Source organism: Melospiza georgiana, chromosome 9, assembly GCF_028018845.1.
Source record: "Melospiza georgiana isolate bMelGeo1 chromosome 9, bMelGeo1.pri, whole genome shotgun sequence".
Taxonomy (NCBI): domain Eukaryota; kingdom Metazoa; phylum Chordata; class Aves; order Passeriformes; family Passerellidae; genus Melospiza; species Melospiza georgiana.
The window spans coordinates 14,823,794-14,845,467 of NC_080438.1; the positions used below are offsets into that span (position 1 = coordinate 14,823,794).

The 21,674-nt window shown below is 40.7% G+C and overlaps 1 protein-coding gene across 1 annotated transcript; it reads left to right on the top strand.

Moving 5' to 3' along the window:
- The first annotated feature begins 6,854 nt into the window (after window positions 1-6,854).
- On the top strand, window positions 6,855-14,882 carry F3 (coagulation factor III, tissue factor). Its single transcript, XM_058030610.1, has 6 exons — window positions 6,855-7,320; window positions 8,204-8,318; window positions 10,109-10,293; window positions 10,694-10,875; window positions 10,987-11,146; window positions 12,248-14,882. Exons 1-6 carry the CDS (start codon window positions 6,855-6,857, stop codon window positions 12,394-12,396), a joined length of 1,257 nt encoding a protein of 418 aa, XP_057886593.1. The 3' UTR covers window positions 12,397-14,882.
- Window positions 14,883-21,674: the final 6,792 nt, after the last annotated feature.

Consider the following 21,674-nt stretch of genomic DNA (forward strand, 5'->3'; position numbering starts at 1 on the left):
GAATGACAGGCATAGCAAGGAGGAGCCTGCAATAAAAACAGAGAATAGAAGACTGCTGAGAAGATCAGGAAATTAATTGAAAGCCAATTGTCCAACTGATTTTAATTTTTTTTTTCCTAGGGACCTAAATGAACTCTTCAAGTTTACTGCAGCCCATGAAAGATTGTGGGGAAAAGCATGAACCTAGAGGACAGGACTGTGTTTTGTAGGAAAGAATGAGCAGACCATTTTAATCTAATAAGAATTTTCATTTTTCTTATGTCTTATGCTACATTATCCTATTTTAAAGTGTATACTTCTGGGGTTTTTTTCTAAATGTAAGTTAGCTTTGAGTTTATAAAACTCCTTTAAGTGCTAAAGTACACAGCATTTGGAAAAGCAATAGTACTTCAGAGTTTGCACTAACCTGTTACCTGCCACCAAGACACATACTTCTTTCTATTGCTTCACCAACCCACCAAGGAGCCTAAGTTTGTAACTGGAATTTTACAGGAGGATGGCTTTGACTTTCTAGATGTCTTAAATTGCAAATGGGTATTTACTCTTCATTTGAAAAGTACTTTACCTTCTATTCTAACAACTTTTGTACCAGTCAGATCCCAACTACACTGTTTGGAATCAATCTGGAGGTGGGGGGAAGAGATGTTCCAAGATGTTCCTGTGGGTATCAGCAGGAGTCAGTGTGGTTTAGATAATGGAGACAGATACCAGGAAACAAAAACTGAGCTGATATTATTTTGAAGTTAAATATCAGGGGGAAAGAACAAGATGACTGGACTAAAATAAAATCAGTTTTTCAGACATAAAATCCTATATCACCTAGCTGTTAATAAAATAAGCTGAAAGGACATATTCTGATAATAACTGATCAGTGTTATTATTTTGTAGTTTTTCTTTGTTCTAAGGAAAACATTCAATGTAAGAACATATTTCCTTTATGTACATTTTTTTCAAATGCACTCACAAAGCTCTAAGCACCACTAATCCATCAGCAAAGTTCAAAGGCAGCAGTTTGGAATGCCAGCATTCAAGCTTTACAAGAGACCCTAACTTGACTCCTAACACACCAAAATACAAAATATAATGACACAGTTGTTTTTAAATCCTTGAGCCTTTCAGTGTTCAACGTTCAGCCCTTTGCTACAAACCACACAGCTTTTGTAGCTAAAGGCTGGTCACTGGATGTGTCCCTCAGCCCTTTTTACTAATCCTGAATCAATACCCGCAGTCACTCGAAGCGCGCTCAGTGCCCTCTGTGCCCCTGTACAGTGAAAGAATGTATTTGGGTGCTGGCTGCTACGGGAGGATTGCTCCACACAGGAATGTGGAATAATGCCTTAGCTAGCACCAGTTTGTGCTCTAGTTATCTTGCCATTAAACTGGCTGAGTTAAAATTGCTCTTGCATTAAAGACAGAAATTAGTATGTCTGTAAAAAACAGTGCAGAGATACCTGAGAAAACTCCTTCAGACCTTGTTGAATTAGATCTAAGATGTTTCTTTCTCTTTGTGCTGGACAGATAGGAAACTGATTAGCAGCAGTAATACCCATTTGCACGTATTTTTTGTCAGGGCTAAAATTGTTTACATTGTTGTATAGTTTTTTTTAAATGTCACTTTACAGTGATATTTAATTATTCAGTAAGCTGTGAGCAATTATGTCAAGTTAAATAGATTATTCTTGTAGCATTTGGATAGTGTCCTATTGGAGTAGCAGGCTGATTATGTCCCATTATCAAACCCAGAATTATTCTGCAATAGCTAATCTGATCCATTTTTCAATTATCTTTAACCTACTGACTCCCACCTCAGCAAAAAAGGCAGCATCAACAAAGAAATATAATGGCAAAGAACAGAGATGCAGGGTATAAAAGAAACTCAATTTAATTTTTCTGGTTCATACAGAATGGGGTTTTTGTTGTATCGAATTTCTCCAAAAGAAAAAGCCACTTTACACGAAGATTAAACATTACAATAGCAAAGTCAAATGGAATGCTGTTTATCTTTTCCTCTCTCACAGTTCCTAAGAATAGGTTTAATGACAGCCTAGGGATCACATTTGTTCAAACTGAAGCTTTGTTTACTTTACCCATGGAATTGCCTAACCTTTCAAGGTGTGCCCATACCATTTGTGTCATTTTCAAAGAGCACTGAATTTAACTAGCACTACCTTGACTGAGAAGCTATATATGTCACATCTAAAATTAATAAGTCCATATTTTTTAACAATCTATAAGAAAAGGGAGTAAGTTTTACTAACAGTTATAACTGTCTAGTAAAATGGATTCATTTCAGTCCTGAAATTTAAAGACTCATGAGCCGAGACTGGATTCAAGATGAAAAGAAAGGAGGCTACTTTTAATGTGCTATTTATTTTAAAATAAGTTTTATTTATTTAATATTTATGATGCTTCTTGGGTTTTTTTCAGTTTTGTCTCTTCCTCACAAACTCAGGCATGAGAAAAAAACCTAAATAAGTAAGGTTGATAGTTGCACTTGTGTCTAACAACACTTAGGAAAAATAAATCTTATGGGGGAGATGCATAGGAACTGCAAGATTAATTTATGTCATTAAGATACAACAGGGTAAGCTAAATACCCTAAGAGGACAGATGACAGCTGGGACAGAACACTTGGAATAAAGGGAAGACAGACTGCATTACAGTGTCAAACAACAGATTCAATCTTGTAACACTTGGGTTTGGCTAAACTGAAGCCCCTGGGCACAGAAGGAACCAATACCATTCAGTGTCTCCATCTCCATAGTTCCTGTTGTGCTCCGGTGACATTTATTACTACTTTTGTTATTGCTTGTCCTCTAGCAGGAGAGAGTCTCTAGTAAACAAACCCAGCTGTTCCCAGGACCCTGGCACTCCTCACAGCACAGCTGTGCTATTGCTGTAGCCGCTCACTTTGGGAAATCTTCCACACACCAAATCAACCAAAGCGTGGCTTAAATTTTCATTTATGTGATCTTATTGACCCCAAGGCATCACTGAAGATCACAGAAATAAAATGCACCAAATATGTTGGTCAAATTATTTTTCATGAAATAGTGCTGCAAAACAAGATTTTGAGAAGGGTAATAAACCCATCACACGTCATTCTGTGAGTGAGAAACACGATTTGGAGCTAACACCAAAGCAACGTTGACAAGAATTTTCAGAGTGGAAAAGGCTGGAAGCCTCCCTCCCTGGGATGCCTGTCCTGCCTCCCAGGCAGGCATCATTTCCACCCAGAGCCCATCCAGACACACAGACTCCCAGGAGATCCGGTCCTGTGCTAGTGTCTCTTTCTAACATATCCATATGATAAGGAGATGTGAGGGGATGTGTGTATAGCCAACATGGTAAAAACACACATTTTGAAAGCAGAATGTCAGAAAAACATGCAAATATTTCACTTCAGGATTTCTACTATCAGCAAGAAATTCATATTGTACCTGTGATTCCCCTGTAAGATATATCTTCTGCTAATTTTAATTTTCTATCAACTTTGTTTATTCATTACCTTTTTTCAACTAGTGAAAAGAAGATCCATTAATGTCAGAACTGGATTTAAAATTTTAATTAGTTCTATCCCAGTGAAACTTGACTGTTTTCTGTTAAGCTACATGTGATTTTATAAAATCACAAGGTAACTTTAGAATCACAGAATAATTTATAATAGCTCAGATAATAAGAAAATCAAGGATTCACAAGGAAATCTTGATACTGGGGCTTTCATTGGTATGGAGATTTCAGGGATAAATACATCTACTTTTAGGTATAAAAACTTGATTCTTCACTCCATCACACTGGTTCAATGACTTTGCTCACCAAAGGGAGACAATACTAACTGAGTTGCTGTGCATCAAAAAGGTAATTTAGTAACTAATTTTACAACATTTTACAATTCCTCTTAATTACAAATACTGTTTCTCACAGGTATTTGGGAGTTTGTGATTGCCTTTATAACACAGTATTTGGTAAAGCAGGTCTGCAAGAGAAGTGCTAAGATATTTATGGGAGCAGGTACCAAATTACAGGTTGATACCTAAACTTCTGGGGTTTCTAATGAAATATAATTAATTGTATAATTACATTATTTACCCAATCATATTGATCACTAAGACAAATTAAACAAAGATTTAAATTTAAGATAAAAATCAGGAGCAATTTCATTGTGGAAAACTTTCTCAGTGATTTCAAATCCTGCTCACACAAATATATTTGACACTATCAGATATAATGATATTGATGATATTGATGTTCATCATGGAGTGATGAACGTTTTATAGACGTACAGAATTTCAAAACATTAATAACTATTACAAAATTTTACCTACAGTCTTGCAAAACCACCAGCGTAAAGAAACCAATCTGTCACTGATGTCACCTGAGGCATTCCACTTCAATAATTATATATGACTGTACAGAAAACATGATGTGGCAATTGCTTTGCTGAGCAAAGATTTGTAGCTCTCTCTAAGCAAACCAGTTTAGAGACTTGGCAGGTCATACAGTAAAATAAAGGCATGCACCTCTTTAAAAAATAATGGAGTTTCACAGATTTAGTTTTGCTTTAATCCTCACTTTTCCCATAATCAATTGGTTCCATAGCAAACATATCAAGGAAAGAAAATCTGTAGAACCTGCTTGCCTTCTGGCAAACCCTCCAACCATGATTCCACCCAGTTCACCAGACTGAAGATGTCACAGAGTGGAAGAGGTCATCTAAACTAAATTGTGCAGCCAGGCTTGCACTCTTGCATGTCTCCCACATACTCTAAATGCAAGAAGCAAGATCTTCATCTCCATCAGTAGAAATGTTCCATTTATTTCAACACTGAAATAAATTCATTTTACTTGTTTTGGGTGCCTATACTAGAAAAGATGTACTTCACCTTAGGAATGAGTTTTTTCTCAGCTGATTCTAAATGAGCACAGGATGATTAAATGGGTTAGAGACATGTAGAGACGATGCCTACATTTTGGCATTCCACATAGGAGCCAAGTACTAAGTTTCTAGACAAATTGCCAGAGCTTTACGTCAGCAGAAGGTTCTCCTGCATGTAACAACAAATGTTTGAAAAAAGACACAATTTTTCTGTGTTAAATGAGCTGTTGAAATCCCATAAAGTGGGCAGGAAATGTGACCAGAATGTCACAGTGAAGTCACTGGCTGCTGGGCAGACTTCAGAGGCTTCAGCCCATGTCAGGCTGTGTGAGGTTCCTCTCCTCTCCCACGCTGGTTGGTGCCTGGAGCCAGGCAGGGCTGGGCAGTTCTCATTCTGTGGTCAAGTCTGCTCTTGGCCAAAGAAGAGAAAGAAGACCACATGTGGCAGCAGCAGCTCCTCACCTCAGTACTTCTCCCTTTTCCATCACAACCTTGCCATGCCAACCTGATCAGCTCTGGCAAACTGGTGTCCTCCTTCTCTCATGCTGCAGCAAGGAGGGGAACATCTAAGAGCCTAGTGTTAGTGAACATTAAATACCTTGCTGGAAACTGGAATAAGATAGTAGTGGTCACCCTGGTTAGTCTGGACAAGGTCTGGATGGTTCCTCACCTCTCTCAAGTGTGGGAGCTCTTGACAGAAGATATGTGAATAAGAAGGAATAGTCAGGAGAAGGGCATCCTGAGATTATCTGCATAAAAACTGGAAACCACCACTGACCCACTTTCCATCTTTTGTGACTGAGCTACATGAAATTAAGTGAAATTAAAGCCTAAAGGAGATTTAAATGTTTCATATAAGCATCTCTTTCTTTAAACATGTGAGTACTGTTTCTTTCTAAAATCCTTTGAAAATCAACTGTGATCTTATAAGGTCACCATCCTGAAAAGCTAGAAACCCCACAAGATCTGTATTCCACACCAAGTTAAAAGCAGGAAGTATTTTTGGCTGAGGTAATGTTAACATACAGCTACATACAGACAGTGCTGAAATTTGATGAAAAACAAAGCAGGAAAATGAGAAGGTGTATGGCTGGATTTAATGAAGGTATGTCAGTAACTTAAAAGTCAAGGGTTTAGGTGTGCCTTAGAATAATATGGATTCTGATGCAGACTCTGGTTGAATGCATCTTGTCATTTGTTCCATATGCATTTATTTTGCATTATGAGAGAGAACTGATTGCTTGCAGACAAGTATGTGTCAATCATGAAAATTAAAGGTAATGAAATATTCAACTTCTCCATTAGTCTTCTTCTCTTACTTACATGTTCCACGTCCATAGTACCAAGTCAGCATCAAAATGAAAGTAAGTCAGTCTAAGACTGTAAATGCGTGTGTCCCCCTGAATTCTGACACAGTTCTACTGCACGGTCTGTTTCCCACCTTGCTGCGGCAGAGTCCCGAGCTCCTGCGAGCGCAGCTCCCTCTAGAGCTGGAGCATTACACAGAGGCACAGCCCCCCCGGACAAAGGCCCTGGGGGACACCGCGATCGCCACGCACGGCCCGGGAGCCCGAGCCTCAGCAAAGGCTGAGATCCGGAACGCCTTCTGTCCGCAATTCCCTGCTCCTCTGAAAATGGCATACCCTTCAAATGTGACCTTACAGGAAAAGGGTTAAGTGACCCTGGCTTATAGGAGAGTGAGGTACTAAGCCCTGAACACCTGAAACTTACTTTCTGTCTGGTGTGACCGAAGAGCCTTGACAGGGTCCGCTACGCATGCTGTGAGGGGAGGGAGGATGTGGTCTAGCTGAGCAGTTGTGTCCAATGTCCTGTGTGCCGACTGACATATTTAGCCCTTCAGAATGTACGGGATCAAAGTTAATTAACTCAACATCGCTTCTGCATGACCAGCTGCCCCGCAGAGCAGCCACTTCCGAGCTGGGGTGTCCCTCGACAGGCAGCTAAATGTTTGCAGAGGATGAAGTTGGCTATCCAGTGGTGTCCAGTTTCACCAGAATTCCAAGAGGAGAAGGGAGGGGTGGTACAAGGGCCTGATGACACCAGCCAGGCACAGGGACACGGACCGCAGGCGTGTCCAGGTGCGCCCTCACGTCCAGCTCGGCCTGCGCCGGAGGATGCGGTGGCGGGGCTGCATCCCGCGGGACACGTCCGTCCCTCAGCGCCCCTCCCTCCCTTTCCTCGAAGATCCCGCGCTGTGTTTGCTCAATCGGGGATGCCCGAGCGCTTCCGCCGCGCTCCGTCCCCTCGCCCCCGCTGCGCGGCCCCGGGGCGCGGCCTGGGTCCCGCCTCTGCGCGGCGCTGCCCCATATATGCGGCGGCGGCGCCCGTCAGCGGCAGCTCCCTCAGCGCGCCCAGCATGCTGCGTGCCGCCGCCCCGCCACGGGCACTGCTGCTCGGCGCGCTGCTCTGGCCCCTGGCCGCCGGTGAGTGACGGCCCGCGGGACGGGACGGGACGGGATGGGGCGGGATGATGTGGGAGGGATGGCGCCGGCGATCGGTCCCTCGGAGCCCCAGGACGGGGTGTCCCTGAGGGAGTCCGGGGAGAGCGGCCCCGCGCCGGCGGGCAGGGGACAGGGACGCGGGCCCTCCCTGCACAGCGCTCCGGCGGCCGGGCCGGGCGCCACTGCGGGCTCCTCACTGGCCGCGGCATTAATGGGAGCGGGGACCGCCTCGGGGGTGGGCAGCTGAAGTGGAGTCGCAAGATTTCCTCCCCTTGTTCCCAGCTCCGAGCTTGTCGAGGGGTTTCCAGAGGTTGCGAGGGATTTTCCCATCCGGCTTCGTCCTGGGCATTTCCCCGAAGCAGCTGTGGCTGCCCAAAACCGTGCTTGAGGGGGACACGAGCTCATCCCGGGGTGGCCTCTCTCGTATACTGTAGGTGTATAGGGCAACCACTGATATTTAAAGAGACTTTATCTTTCCTAAATATGGAAATGGGAATCCAGGAGCTTACACTTTCTGCAGATTCAGCTAGGGATGATTTTGAACTACGCCTCATTTGTTCAGTGCTTCATTCACGAGAATGTTCAAGCTTTTGTACCTTCTGCGGAGGTCTTGGATCAAAAACGAGCTCTAAATTACCTCATCAGTTTCAGAGTTACAAGACAGAAAACAATTGTCTTCTCATTCTTCACTTCTACCAGGACACATTTCTTTAGTAAGATGAGCAGTCCTTTCCTAAGGGCAGGACTGAACCTTTTCCCCCAAGAAAACGTTTCCAAGTTACAATTAATGGCAACTGAGCAATGACTGCAGGGAAACAGGAATTATATATAATATGACTGATGGCACTCTCTTCTGTATTTAAAGGCTACAAGGACCTACCAACAGCAGTCAATATAACTTGGTCTTCAATCAATTTTAAAACTATACTACAGTGGCAACCAAAACCATCAGGCTACTTCTATACTGTAGAAATACATGGGTAAGTAGATAACACCATGATATGTTCATTAATGGCAATTGAAGTAAATGAAAAGAGAGCATGTTTGAATATTTCTGAAAGGGAATGTAACAGGAAAAGTGCTCAAATATTGGGATTTAGGAAAAATTGCCTAATACTTCTTAATGTCCAACTATAAAAATATCAGGTTTAGACTTCTGGTTTTGCCCACTTCGGAAATGGAGAAATGAGCTTTAGATCAGTATTTCAGTTCTGGGGTTCGGTGCTGCTCAAGAGAGCCAGCCAGGATACTTTGAAGGAGTTGATACTCAACCTGACATATCATATATTAGACAGAACTTATGTCTTCCAAGGTGTCTGGACTTGTGTCTTCAGTCTTGGGAGGTGTCTAATAAATGAGTCTGCATTTTATTCTAATCAGTGAATCACAGTAATTAATAATTTTGTCTCGCTGAGTAATACTAAAAATTACCTTTGTTCATTTCCCTCTGTCAAGATTTCCTCTGACATTGTGTTTTATGTAAGCTGTAAAATATTGTAGATATAAACATAGCCAGCTTGTGTGAAGTGCCTAATACCTCTTTCAGAACTGCACAAAACTTGCCATGAAGTTCAGTAATAAATCTGTGCTGGTTTTAGCTCCCATTTTAATACACAGAGCATTATTAAACGTGCCCTAAAGGGAACGTGTATCATCAAACTTCCTACATGGAACTGTGGTACTGTAGTCTCTACTGTCTCTAAAAGTGGCACATAAATGAGTGTTCTCTCATGACTAAAAAGTGAAATACCAGTGTAATGGCTAATGTTCTTTTTCATTTTTAGGCGTGATTAGATTAATGGACTTAAAAGCACACACTTAGCAGAACACATTTTATGATATTTTTGAATCTGGAGTTTCTTTCCAGACTTTTTGTTTGCAAAAAACTGAAATCTGTTTGCCCAAGATTCAGTATAGAATCAGGTGTAGTTCTGCAGCAGAGGCATCTCTTTTAACTGAAGTTGCTGTTATGGAGGACGTAGGATGAAATGTTTGCTTTCTTGCGTACGTATATTGACAAAGTACATTTGTTTCATCAAAAAGGTCAAACCTCTATCCCTTTTCAATGCACTTCTTGTGGCACTGTCCCTCACTGATCTGTGACAAAAGAAATCTGATGAAGTGAGAAGGGAATTCAGCTGACTCTAAACAAGGAAACTTGATCTACTTTGAGAAAAAAACACTTTGTTAATATTCAAACAGGGAGCACTAGCTCTTCCAGTTGAGATCACACAATTTTTGCTTTCATTAATTCACCAGCAAAAAGAGGGAAAAGAATTGAAGGATTAATATCTAATCCATTTTTTTGTTCCTTCTTGTGAGGAGGTAAAATGAGAAATTAACATTTTTCATAGTCTCATTGCTATTTCGCAAGTAAATGGACCTTTCTATCATTTAAAAATCAAGAGAAGAAGTGCATGGTTCATACTTTTTGTCAGTGTTTTTAAATTGCAATTCTGCATTGAAATTTGCTGCTACTGTCTGGTTCTTAGTGGCATTTGCATAAATGCAAAACCAAATGTGTCCTATGGCACATTTCTGTAATTAATATCAATCATACTTGATTTACTTTATTCTGCTTTGAATTGTGAAATACAGCTGTACAGGATAGTGACTTTTGAGCTTTTCTCCTTTTAGCCTGCAAGGCTGTTCTATTGGATGAGGGAAATCTATATGGTTTGAGGGGGAAAATGTTTTTTAATGTATCTAAGTATGTAATACATACATGTCTGGTTCAAAAGTGTTGACATTTCCTTCTTGCTCTTTTCAGACAGACATCTGACGTGAGGAGAAAATGCATACTGACATCAGAAACAGAGTGTGATGTTACTGATGCGCTCAGGAATGTAAAGGAGACCTATACAGCACACATACTGTCTGTAAAGCCTGCGGAGATGGATAACTTTGAAGAGCCACTTTATAATGTCTCTGAAAAATTTACACCTTATAACCAGAGTAAGTAGGATTGTCAATTAAATCTTACTATAAATTTATTTTCAAGATTACTTCTATTAATTTAAACAAGGTTTAGATTGAGCTTAAATGGGTTTTTTTTATAGATTCTTATGGTAAGCCTCCTGATACCAGAAAAGAAGGTATTCAGGCATAAAGCTTTCCCTATTGTAGGGGAGGGTGAAAGATTTTAGTTTGCTTCTCATTTGTTTCTCACTGCACTGAGTAGACCATTTAGTTAACATTGCATACTAGGTGAGGATACTTGTTTACAATCTAGGCCTTCACTGGCTTTGTAAGCTTGTAATAGATTTGAGAAGGGAAGGCAATGGAGGGTGGAAGGAAAAAGAGCGTGTCGTATATAAATGATGTCATTTTTTAAATTCTAAAAATCTTTGTTTAGCTGTTATTGGAAAACCAGAGATAACGGATTATTCACAAAAAGGTTCCAAACTGAATGTCGTGTTCAAAGATCCGCTTACACCATACATATTTCCTAATGGAAGCTTTATGAGTATTCAAGATATTTTCCAGCATGACCTGGAATACAAACTCTATTACTGGAAAGATCAAAGTTCTGGAAAGGTACGGTCTAACTCTAGCTTTTGTTCTGTAATAATTGTTGCATTCTATATAGTTACACAATTTCTGTGTTACCTTCAGAGTTGACGCTTGGAATATTTTTTTGCTTTACAGAAAGATGTAACAACAAAAAGCCATAATTTTGAAGTAAGCGTTGACAGCGGAAAGAACTATTGCTTCTATGTCCAGGGAATCATTCCCTCTCGCAGAGAAAATCGTAATGGCCAAGAAAGCAGGGTGCTCTGCACCAGTGTAGGAAGGAATATCTTAGATGGTAAGTATCAGATGAGGTTTGTCACTCAGTCTTTAATAGTCTAACAAAAAAATCCATGTCTTTAAATTCTGGTGCCTGCAATGAAATAAACTGTTTACTGTGTAAGTTAGAATACACAGGTGGAACATGGAAATTCACAGCAAGACCTCACTTTAAGTAAGAGTCCACCATCTTTAGTTAGTTGGAGCTGGTTTTAGGGTTTTGCCCACCTGTTTTGGTTAAAATGTCTCAGTTGATGACTGGTGTCTGAGGTTCCAGATGTCACCACTAGCCTTCAGCTTCATTTTTGTTTCGAATTGTTTTCCTTGGATCCTTCCAATAGCAGATGCCATAGGAAGTGCTTGAAGGATTAGGTCTAAAACATCAAAGTGTTGGAAACTGACATATCCATTTACTTGTAGAATGAACTGACCTTTAGTTATGCCAAAAGGAGATGATGAGAATAAGACTTTCTTTCCTGTTATGAGGTCAGAGGTTGGCAGATAGGCTTCTTTACTGGTAAATAAGTTAGCAAGTGTAGGTGAATCAGCCAGGCATTTGGATAACACTTTCTTCAATATACAGTCATCAATATTACTTAAATAATATCACATTACTGTACTGTATCTTTCTTCTCCCTGAGTAAGAATATTTGCACTCTAGAAAAAAATTCTTCAAAAATGGCAAATGAACTCAAATTAGCTTTCTTATCCAGAGAATTTACCACAAAAGTGATAAATTACAATTTCATTAAAATTTAAATAGAAAAATCTTCTCTTGGTCTTTTCTAGCTTGTAACCTTGAATAGATTTTCACTTGGACAGAAATAATGTACAGGCAGGGGGAATGGTTTTACTTATTCTTGTGGTGTTAGCATGGTACTTTAGTGCACTAACTAAACTGGATTAAAACCTAGAGTGAGCGAGGTAGAATAAAACTTTACTTCAGTTCAACAAATCCATGTTAAAATCTGTTCAGTTCACGCTGATGTGGTGACTCCACTTCTCTGAGACTAACATAGAAAGCATTTTTTCATTCAGTGGAATGAGTGCTAAGAGTTTGTAGCACTGTGACATTGTGGGTTCTGATAACTCAATCTTGGATTTTTTTTTTCCTCCACAGAATATGGAACAGAAGTCTTTATCATCTTAGCAGTGATAGCAGTTGCAGTCATCACTCTCGCCATTGTCCTTCCCGTGGTTCTGTGTAAACGCAAGAAAGCAAAGAGAGCAAGAGCTGAGAGAGAAAAGGAGCTGCTTAATGGTATCTAAGGAAAAAGTACTGCAGACCCTAGTGGCAGAGCCAAAGCAGAAAAAACCCCAACTGTAGGAGTGACGGGGGGTAGCACGGTCAGGACAGACGGAGATGAGAGACCTCTGAAGCCAGGTTGTGGAACTTGCTGTTTATTGCAAAGGGCCTGGGTGCAGGGCCCTGCTGGGAGCTGCCAGCTGCAGCTCAGAGCAGGCCCGAGAGAAGAGAGGGGTGGAGAGGATGAGAGGGTGAAAGAGTAAAAGCATAAAAGGGGTAAGAGCTAAGAGGCAAGAGTAAGAGTACAGAAAGTAAGTAAGTAAGTGAAGCTCCCGTTACAATATAATAAATCATCTTCTATGTTGAATATTCTAATTCTCACTAACCAATCTAGTACAAGATACAAATCCTATAGCATTTCCATATAACTATAAGAATCACTACATTACCATATTGTGCTACATTTTAAACCCTAAAAACTACTCTTTAGACCCCTTCTGCCAAGCTGACAGGGTCTGCTCTGACCCTTGGACCTGCCTGCTTGCAGAGGGTCTTGTTTCATCAAAAGGGCATTACCTTCAGCGGCCACACCATTGTTCAGTAACTAAGGGATCTCAAAGCTTGCTTTCATTTCAATCTCGCTTATAGTCTCTATATTCTCAAAATCTTTTGCCAGGCAATCATATTTATAAGGCTTTCCTCTTTCATCTTCCCCAACACCCAACAACAGAATTGGGTAATTGAGTGGACCCTTTTAGGCTCTCTGAAACAGAAATTCTGAAGCCCAAACTTTATGTGGATTAAAAAATCCACTAGACAGTACAGACAAAAAATCCAGATATCAGGAAGCCCTGTGTCATTAGAACATTCTGGTGATCTGTTACAATCATAGAATTATAGAATGTGCTGAGTTGGAAGGGACCCATCAGGATCATCGAGTCCAACTCCTGGCCCAGCGCAGCACCATACCCACAAGTCACAGCCTGTACCTGAGAGTGCTCTCTGACAGCTTCTTGACCTCTGCCAGGCTGCTGCTGTGACCACTGCCCTGGGGAGCCTGTTCCAGTGCCCAAACACCCTCTGGGTGAAAATCTGTTCCCTGATATGAACCAGAACCTTCCCTGACTCAGCTTCATGCTGGATTTTTGAGTCCTGTCACTGGTCACGAGAGTGAAGAGATTGGCACCTGCCCCTCTGCTTCCTTGGCAAGGTTGTTGAAGTGTCTCCCCTCAGTCTCCTTTTCTCCAGCTGAACAGACCAAGTGACCTCAGCCACTGCTCACACAGCTTCCCTTCTGGAGCCTTCACCATCCTTTGGACCCTCTCTAACAGCTCAATGTCTTTTTTGGATTGTGGCACCCAGAAGCCGCCAGCACTCGAGGTGAGGCCGCCCCAGCTCAGAGCAGAGCGGGACAATCCCCTCCCTTGCCTGGCTGTGATGCTGTCCCTGATGGCCCCAGGACAGGGATGTCCCTCCTGGCTCATGTTCAACTTTGCCTTGACCAGGTCCCCCAGGCCCCTTTCTGCTGTGCAGCCTCTCCTTCCCCAGCCTGTCTGTGCACCAGGGCTGCCCCAGGCCAGGTGCCAAGCCCAGCACTTTCCCTTGTAGAACTCCCTATGGCTGGTGATTGGCCATCTCTAAATTGCCAAGGTCTCTTTGCAGAGACATTTTTCATAGACTGTTCCCAAGCTCCTTCTGTTGTCCTGTCAAACAGGATTCTGAACTAGAGGTACTTTTAACTTGATCAGCATGGCCTTATTGAGCCAGAAGATTTACGGTACTTGTGAGGGGAAAAAACACTACTTTTGAAAAATAGATGTCCTTTACCTAACTAAAAGGAATATTTTTCTGTTTCTATGAAACAAACCCTGTATTTATCTGCCTCTAAACAATATTAACTGGTGAAATAATCTGTTAGTTCAGATATGACAAAATTGCTACTATTATTTTTGCACTTCTTGGATAAAATTAACTTGGTCTGTTTATCTTTGGATGCAGACAAAGGTAAACAAACTAAAACTGCTGCACTGGCAACTTGTAAGAAACACTATTGAAGCAGGTACTTGCTCTTTATCTGGAAAGTATATCCAGTTACACTACACCTAGAGTTATACAGACAGGGGAGTCTGATAGTTTCAACTAAGTGTTAGAACAAATACTTTGCAGGCTTTGAGTCAACAGTAACTCGCTTCAGCAAGCACTGAATAGGTAGCAGTATTTATTGCATTTGAACATCATTTTTAATTAACAGTTGAAGAATGATTTCTGTGGTGTAGATTCAAATCATCTTGGTGATGGAATTTGGAGATCCTTGTTGCTTTGACTTTTAGTATTTATAAATGAGAATTTATATATTTATATAATTATATATAATAAATATATTATATATATAATTATATTTTGTATATAATTTTATATATAATTATGTTTATATTATATATTTATATAAATATAATTTTATATATATATATATATGTCTAATTTTTATACTGGTGTTATCTGTATTTATGATTGTAATTTATACTTTTCTAGTAAAATAAAGGTGACTGGAAACATAAGTCTTTCTTTTCTTTTTCAAAATGATGTACAGTATTCATTCCAGAAGTAAATTAAATATACATTCAGGAAACTTATTTTGGGACAGCAGTGTAGCCAAAGTGCCACAATCTAACAGCGTATAAAGCAGAATACCAGGGCACCTGCAAGGATAAATCTAGGAGAAGCCACAGTTCACAAATTGGAGGTTTTGAAGAGTCCTGAGTCACATTTCTGCTATCCACTTACATGAGCAATTAGTCAGGGTTTGCATTCACAGCTTCTCCTTCCATTCCCACAGTGCTGCCTGTACTTGTGTTACTGATGTTCATTCAAGGCATTATGGGCCTGCCTCAGAGATGAGAACTGCTAATGATAGTCAAGAGAATAGAAAAAATCACCTTGTACTTGAAACTAAGTGGTTGTGGATCTCAACACTTTATACATGCCTTAAAAGAAGATACCCACTGTATTCATGAGAAGGAATACCTTACAAAATTATTATCCCAATCAAACAATTTGTACAGAATTTTATTTTTATTTTTCATCCCTGCTGTACTATAGCTACCATCTGTGTATGTGTCAAAACTCCTGGGAATGTCTAAGTGTGGTTTATGGGGGGTTTTCTTGGGTCTTTAATTCCTCTTTTTACAGAGGGAAGAAAAATACCAAAATTCCCCCCCCAAAACCCTGTTTACTTCGTGTTGAGCAATAAGTGCTTAATGCCTTTTCTGCTGATGTATAAACCTTGTATGGAGAAGGAATCTTACAACAACAATCAAAAACATGAGAGCTCGTGGGAGTCAATTTAAAAACATTCCAAAGTTGTCATCATTACTTCCCTTCCCCGAGGCACTCTGCTTCCTCAGCTTCATTCAGTGCCAGACTCACAAAGGGGAAGAGCGAATAGGAAAAGGAAAGTCTGTAATTACAGCATAGCATTTATTAAATTAGACCATGCAGTTGCTTGTCATAGACAATGCAGTATGCTATAAATCATACTTCATTACTTAAAGAGATTCTGTGTTTGTTCTGAATTTGGGTGGGGGGGGGAAGGAGGGGAGAAGAGACACCCACAGAAATGCAAACAAGTGCCTTAAATGGTAAAAGAGAGACCCCTGACTGGACCAGTTCTGTTAGTCTGAAGCACTTCTGTTTCCTAGCTGCAGTATGTTATCATCCAACAATGCTGAGTAACCAGAGTCACGGGGCCCACAGATCCTATTTCAAAGAGGGTATTTTCTGTTTGTGGAGACAGTTGAGAAAGGGGCTTCTTAATTGCAAACTTCTGTAAGTTCTAGTTCTTGGGCTGCACCCACGCAAAATGTTTTAGGCAGAGACTTTCTCAGAGTATTGGGTTGGGCAGAAGTTGTAATACCAATAAATGTGTTGTCACTAGGAAGAAAGAATAGGCCCACACATAAGGCCACTCCAGCACTGTATGGATTTAAGATGAAGGCAGACACAGAGGGAATGGATATGAGGAAGGGAAGGCTTTTCCTATGCACCTAAGTTCCCTGGCTCCTCTTCTAAGGACATTTCTGTAAGCAAGCATGTTCCTATTGATGCTCCCTATTCCCCTGTTCCACTTAGCTCCATCATCTGAAAAAGGTATCCAACTGTTTCAAGTGGATAAACACATTTACATAGCTCCCTCACACAGTTCTTGTGTCCTCTCCTTGTGCAAGTGAATCTGTAACACTGCACACTTTAACAAGCCTGCTTTAAAACCACATTCTTCTTCACACAAGCAAAAAAAGGCTGATGCTGTTCTGCTGCTTTTCTGTCAGCCCTAACAGCAAACACAGATAATAAAATTACTGCCATTACTTAAAATGAACCACTGTAGAGAGCTTCATAAGTGTATGATGGATATGGCAGCAAACAGCTTAGCTATTTCTAGCAGACTCAGCTTTCCAGTGTGAGAAGGCTGCTGCTGAGAGACATGTAATGATAAGAACATGATTATGAGCTTAACTTGGATCACTAGTTATGTGGCAACTCAGGACAAAGAGTTTTCTGCATGAAGTGAGAATAAACAACTGTCATAGATTACCCTGTCAGTTCAGTTTTGTAAAGCTGATTATTTTGCAGGTTAGTAGTGATCGCCACAATTTCAGAAACCTTGTAATATACATTACCAGATCCAAGAGTCAATTGAATAATCTAATTACACAGAATTTATCCACATACAACAAACCATGCTTTCTATAGTCTATGTTTGTCCTGGTGTGCATGTTTGAGAATGACAGGAAAAGAACAACCTGCTGGACAGGACAGAAGCAGGAACTGGTCAGCTGAAAATCTTTCCACAACCCTTAGGTGTGGTGTTACTCACCATGGCATATGCTCCCTCACAGACTACACCCAGTCTGTCCCTTACAAACTGCCACAGAGAGCTGCCCTTCCCTTATTTGATGTGTGTGTCTTCCAGTGCACTACAGCAGAACTTTTAGCAAAGCTGAGGACATAAAGATGTGCTACAAGATTTCTTCCTTACTATATATATTGAGAAACCTTCCCACCACGAGATCCTTCTGCTTCTTCTGGCACAGGCCCTCATTCAACCCACGGAGCCTCTTGCAGCATCCCCCAAAGGACCCAGGAAGAACATCTTTCCCTGTAACTTCTCAGCCTCTAACTGTAGCTGAATTAGCCAAGTTCACAGCAAGATTTCCCTCAGGGATGGTTTCTTCCAGAAAAACCTGTCAGTATCTGGTTATACACAAGCAGCCACCTTGACTGCCCCCAGGGTTTCACTGCCAGGCTGTCTCAGATGTCCAATTGCAGAGGTTGTGCCCGTTTCTCATCTTGTCAAAAGCAACATATTTGTGTGACTGGCTCCTGTAAGAAGCTTGAGATGCTTCTGCTCCTGGCTTCCCCTGGTTCTTTTGCTGATGTTTCCCTTCCTCTCCTCCATCCCCTACTCATTCCCATTACTTATTTTTCATGAGAGATGAACCCTCTGCCTTATTTCTTCAGACAGGTAGGCAGGATCTCTCTCATTTTAATCATAATATAGAATCTGAATAAATCCATGTCTCTAAATCACAATCAGAAACATATTAATAGCATGGAAGCATTATTTTTTTACCTTCTACAGCTCCCCTTGGTCAGTATTATTGAGACAGTAACTTTCAGAACATTCACTAGTACTGCTCCAAATGCCTCACTGCGCCTAATTAAATTTAAGTGTAATTTTTTTAGCATCTTGTTTAAAATAGCAATGAAGTTATTAACATGAACTTTACAGTTCCAGATCTCATTTGAACTCCCTGATGCATTTTCTTCTATTTTTATTTTAAAGTTTTCTACCTTATTACTTCAAGAAATATTCAAGTGGCAAAGTACTGGCATTGTTAAATTTAAAAAAAAAATTTCGTTAAAAGAGGTTTAACCAAAACTCACCTTCCTTTCAACAGAGAAATATTTTTCCAGTGAGATCACATGGTATTTTTTAAATTAGTTATTCAGTAATTACACAACTCAATCAGCTAATGTACTAGAAGAGCTAGAGTGACAAGTGAGATTTTAAAACCTACTCCAATAAGCAAGCACTCCTTATTCAAGGGAAAAATGTGCGTTTGTTAGTTTAGATTTTTCATTTTAAAGAGTGCATCCTTGATTAACAGAAAAAGTTTTCCCTCTGTTGCCTCCATACTTTACCATCCCTTCACCCCAAATACGTCCATCTCCACAGAGATAATACTCAGTCTGATTTCCCAGCTCTCCACTTGATTCTTACACGATCACTTGCTTCCAGAGAGCACCGAGGGTGACCACAGCCGTGTGTCAGCGCTGCAGGACCGTCACCCGCAGCCGCTCCTCCCTCCCTGCCTGCCCCTGCAGCCACCCATGGGAGCAGCGCCCCTGCACGTACAGCCTCTACCCTAAGCCATCGCCTCCGCAGGAATTCTGCAGGCTGTGTCTGCTTTCTGTGCTTCGTGAGCCTAGAAAAGGTGACACCAAGTGGTAAAAAGGGGCATAACCAGCACATTAACAATCCAAATGTTTCTACATGATTAACACACTGACATCCAGTTTAAATCCAGAGTTCACCAAAATTTGGAGGAAAAGGGCACGAGAAATGTATTAGATCCTCTCTTTTCTAATAATGAAAAGGAACAGAGAGACGGAACAGCTCAATAAGATCTGATATTAAGGGCAGGAATGTCTCTCTTCTCCTGAACACCTCCCATCTCCTATTCAGTGCTTCCCTCTGACAGCTTCTCCAGGAATCCTGGACTACAATATACCCTGTGCCGTCAATACTCAAACATTGCTGGAAACAAGGCCCAGTTAACAATCCATCAGTACTTACCTATTGTTTGCAAGTTAGTGTTGAAGCCTGCACAAAACCTACTCCCTTTCTCCTGACAAACTTCTTTAGTCTCAGAAACTCAGGAATACCTCAGAATTAGATTTGCATGCTGACTGTTGAGCTTCTTACTAGACTTTCTTTCCTCAGTATCCTTGAAAGAGAAAACAGAGTCCTCTTACCGCCCTTTTAACTCTTAGAGGAACAGACTAAACACCTTATAGAAAGAACTGTAGTCTTCTAGAAGTACTGGAAAACGTTTTACTACTGCTGCACATGTCATAAATTGAGCTGTAGAAGCCCTGTGAATTATGCTGAAGTACAAGCTGTGTTTGGAACTGTGATAACACACTATTCCAGTGACAAGGAAAAGAAAGGCACGGGTAGGAATAGCTGGAAGGCAGCTGTGTTTGAAACTGGGGCTATTTTGGGCCAGATGTGCTTTGAGTTCTGCTGAGCCTGTCTTGAAAAAGCAACCCCAAAAACACCTTTTGAAAATAATGACTTTCCATTCCACAGCCAGTGACAGGCACAAAAAGTCAAAACATGTCTCAGCTGAGAGGTTGCTCTTCCGTACCTGTCTCTCAAGCAGGTCCTTACAGAACAAACTCTGAGACAGCAAAATACAGGGTGCCTGCAGGAGCTAGTACTGTCTGTTAGACACAGCCCTACTAAAGTTCCAACACAACTATTTCCATAATTGAAAAAAATTGAAAGGTTTTTTTTCTTAATCTAGTTAGCATTGATGGGCTGCAATTTGACTTTGACCCTTAATTCCCCACTATGCTCCAAAAAGTCTTTGCACATGGTTCCTGGCTTTTCAGAGAAGCCTTGTTGCAATATATAATATTGCATCCAAGTTTGAACAATCCTCTGGTGCACATGCTTTGCTTTTTAACCATTATTTTTTCCCAACACATCAATCCCTCTATAGGTACTTCATCTTTCAGTGTTACCACATCTGTCCCATCAGTTACTTCTGACATAGCTGTGTTTAGCTGTTGTTTTTGTGCCAACAAATTCCTGAAGTAAAATACTATAATTAAGTAAATTAAGCTAAAGAAACATTAGCTTATTTTGGGGAGCACCTTTACACTTGTCATTGTTGTACAGTGATTAAAAGTAGTCAATTGTTTTTAAGGACCTACTTGCACTCAAACACTCAGGGTAAGGAGATTGAGGGTATATTTGGTTACATAGAATGCTTCTTCAATTGCACACTTGGATTGTCTTTCAAAGCAGCCTCCCCCAAACTTTCAATAATCATCATTAAAAAATGAGCTTTGATTTGGGCCAAACTCTTAAATCACTTTAATGGAGAAAATTTGCTTAGTCATGTAGGTGGAGTTCCCTATTTCTCCCCAAGTAAACCAGTCTCAGCATTTTTTTGGGTCTAGACAGAAGTGACCTCATTTTTCCAGTTCTGTTCTATTTCGGTTCATCATGTGTTTCCCAAAATGAGAGATGGGTGGGAAATGAAGGATGCTGGTTTGTGGACAAGCAGAGCAGGAAACAGGGCTGGGCATTACAACAAATGTGCTCCTTTCACAGTAAAAGCAATTGTGTTCTATCTTTATGGTCCAGACTTGCCAAAGGTCACTAAGAGAGGTTTCTAAGCAGTGTAAGAGAGACTGTGATTAAGTCTGGTTTGTGAAAGATATACCCCCACAAAAGTAGAGTGTCCAAGTTTCCCTTCTCTCCCATATAAAAATGCCAACTGGATGATTATTCTTGCATTGTAGCATTCATTGCAGGATTACTGGCAAAATGTCTTCAGTTTCCCAAGTCAATCCCCAAGGAATTTGCTTAGGCCTATTATTCCTATTTAATCCCTGAATTTACTCTATTTTCCAAATTACTCCCTTAAAACAGCTTCTGTCTGTGAAGTTCTAGGCTATTTGTCACCTGACTCTGCTTTTGATTTCAAGCAAAGAAAATTATGCAGAAGTTCAAAGAAGGCTTTGAAGATAACATTTTTTCTAAGATTTTTAACGTGAAAGACAAGCTGCTTTCATAATAACCTAGGTTGGCTATATTTCTGTTTCAAGATGAATGATAGAATGGTTTGGGTTGAATAAAACCAGTTTCATCCTCTGAGTACACGTGACAGGATGGATTTCATCAGAACATAAACAAACATAGGGACCTGCAATGTGCACAGCCACTTTAAACTTCCCAGTGAAGTTTCAGGCATCATAACAAAAACCTGACTGTGTCCAGACCTTGAACAACAACATGTGAAGGAAAAGAAAACCAGCCAACCCACCCCTTCCTGACACAGCTGCACATCCCTGATTAGTAAAATCAAGAAACCTCTCTCCATGCTCAGGAAAGAGACTCGCACAAACCATCTGGCTATGTACACCTAAGAAAGAAGCAAATAGATTATACATAGAAATAACTGCTTTGAACAGCAGCCTTGTAAGCAGATTTGAACTGGTACACTTG

Bases quoted from the DNA above. Each gene is read 5' to 3' on its own strand.
- F3 (XM_058030610.1), top strand. From the start codon at position 6,855: ATGAAGTTGGCTATCCAGTGGTGTCCAGTTTCACCAGAATTCCAAGAG. The intron at 7,321-8,203 runs GTGAGTGACGGC...CTGTATTTAAAG, and splicing joins GCTCTGGCCCCTGGCCGCCG to GCTACAAGGACCTACCAACA. The intron at 8,319-10,108 runs GTAAGTAGATAA...TGCTCTTTTCAG, and splicing joins TATACTGTAGAAATACATGG to ACAGACATCTGACGTGAGGA.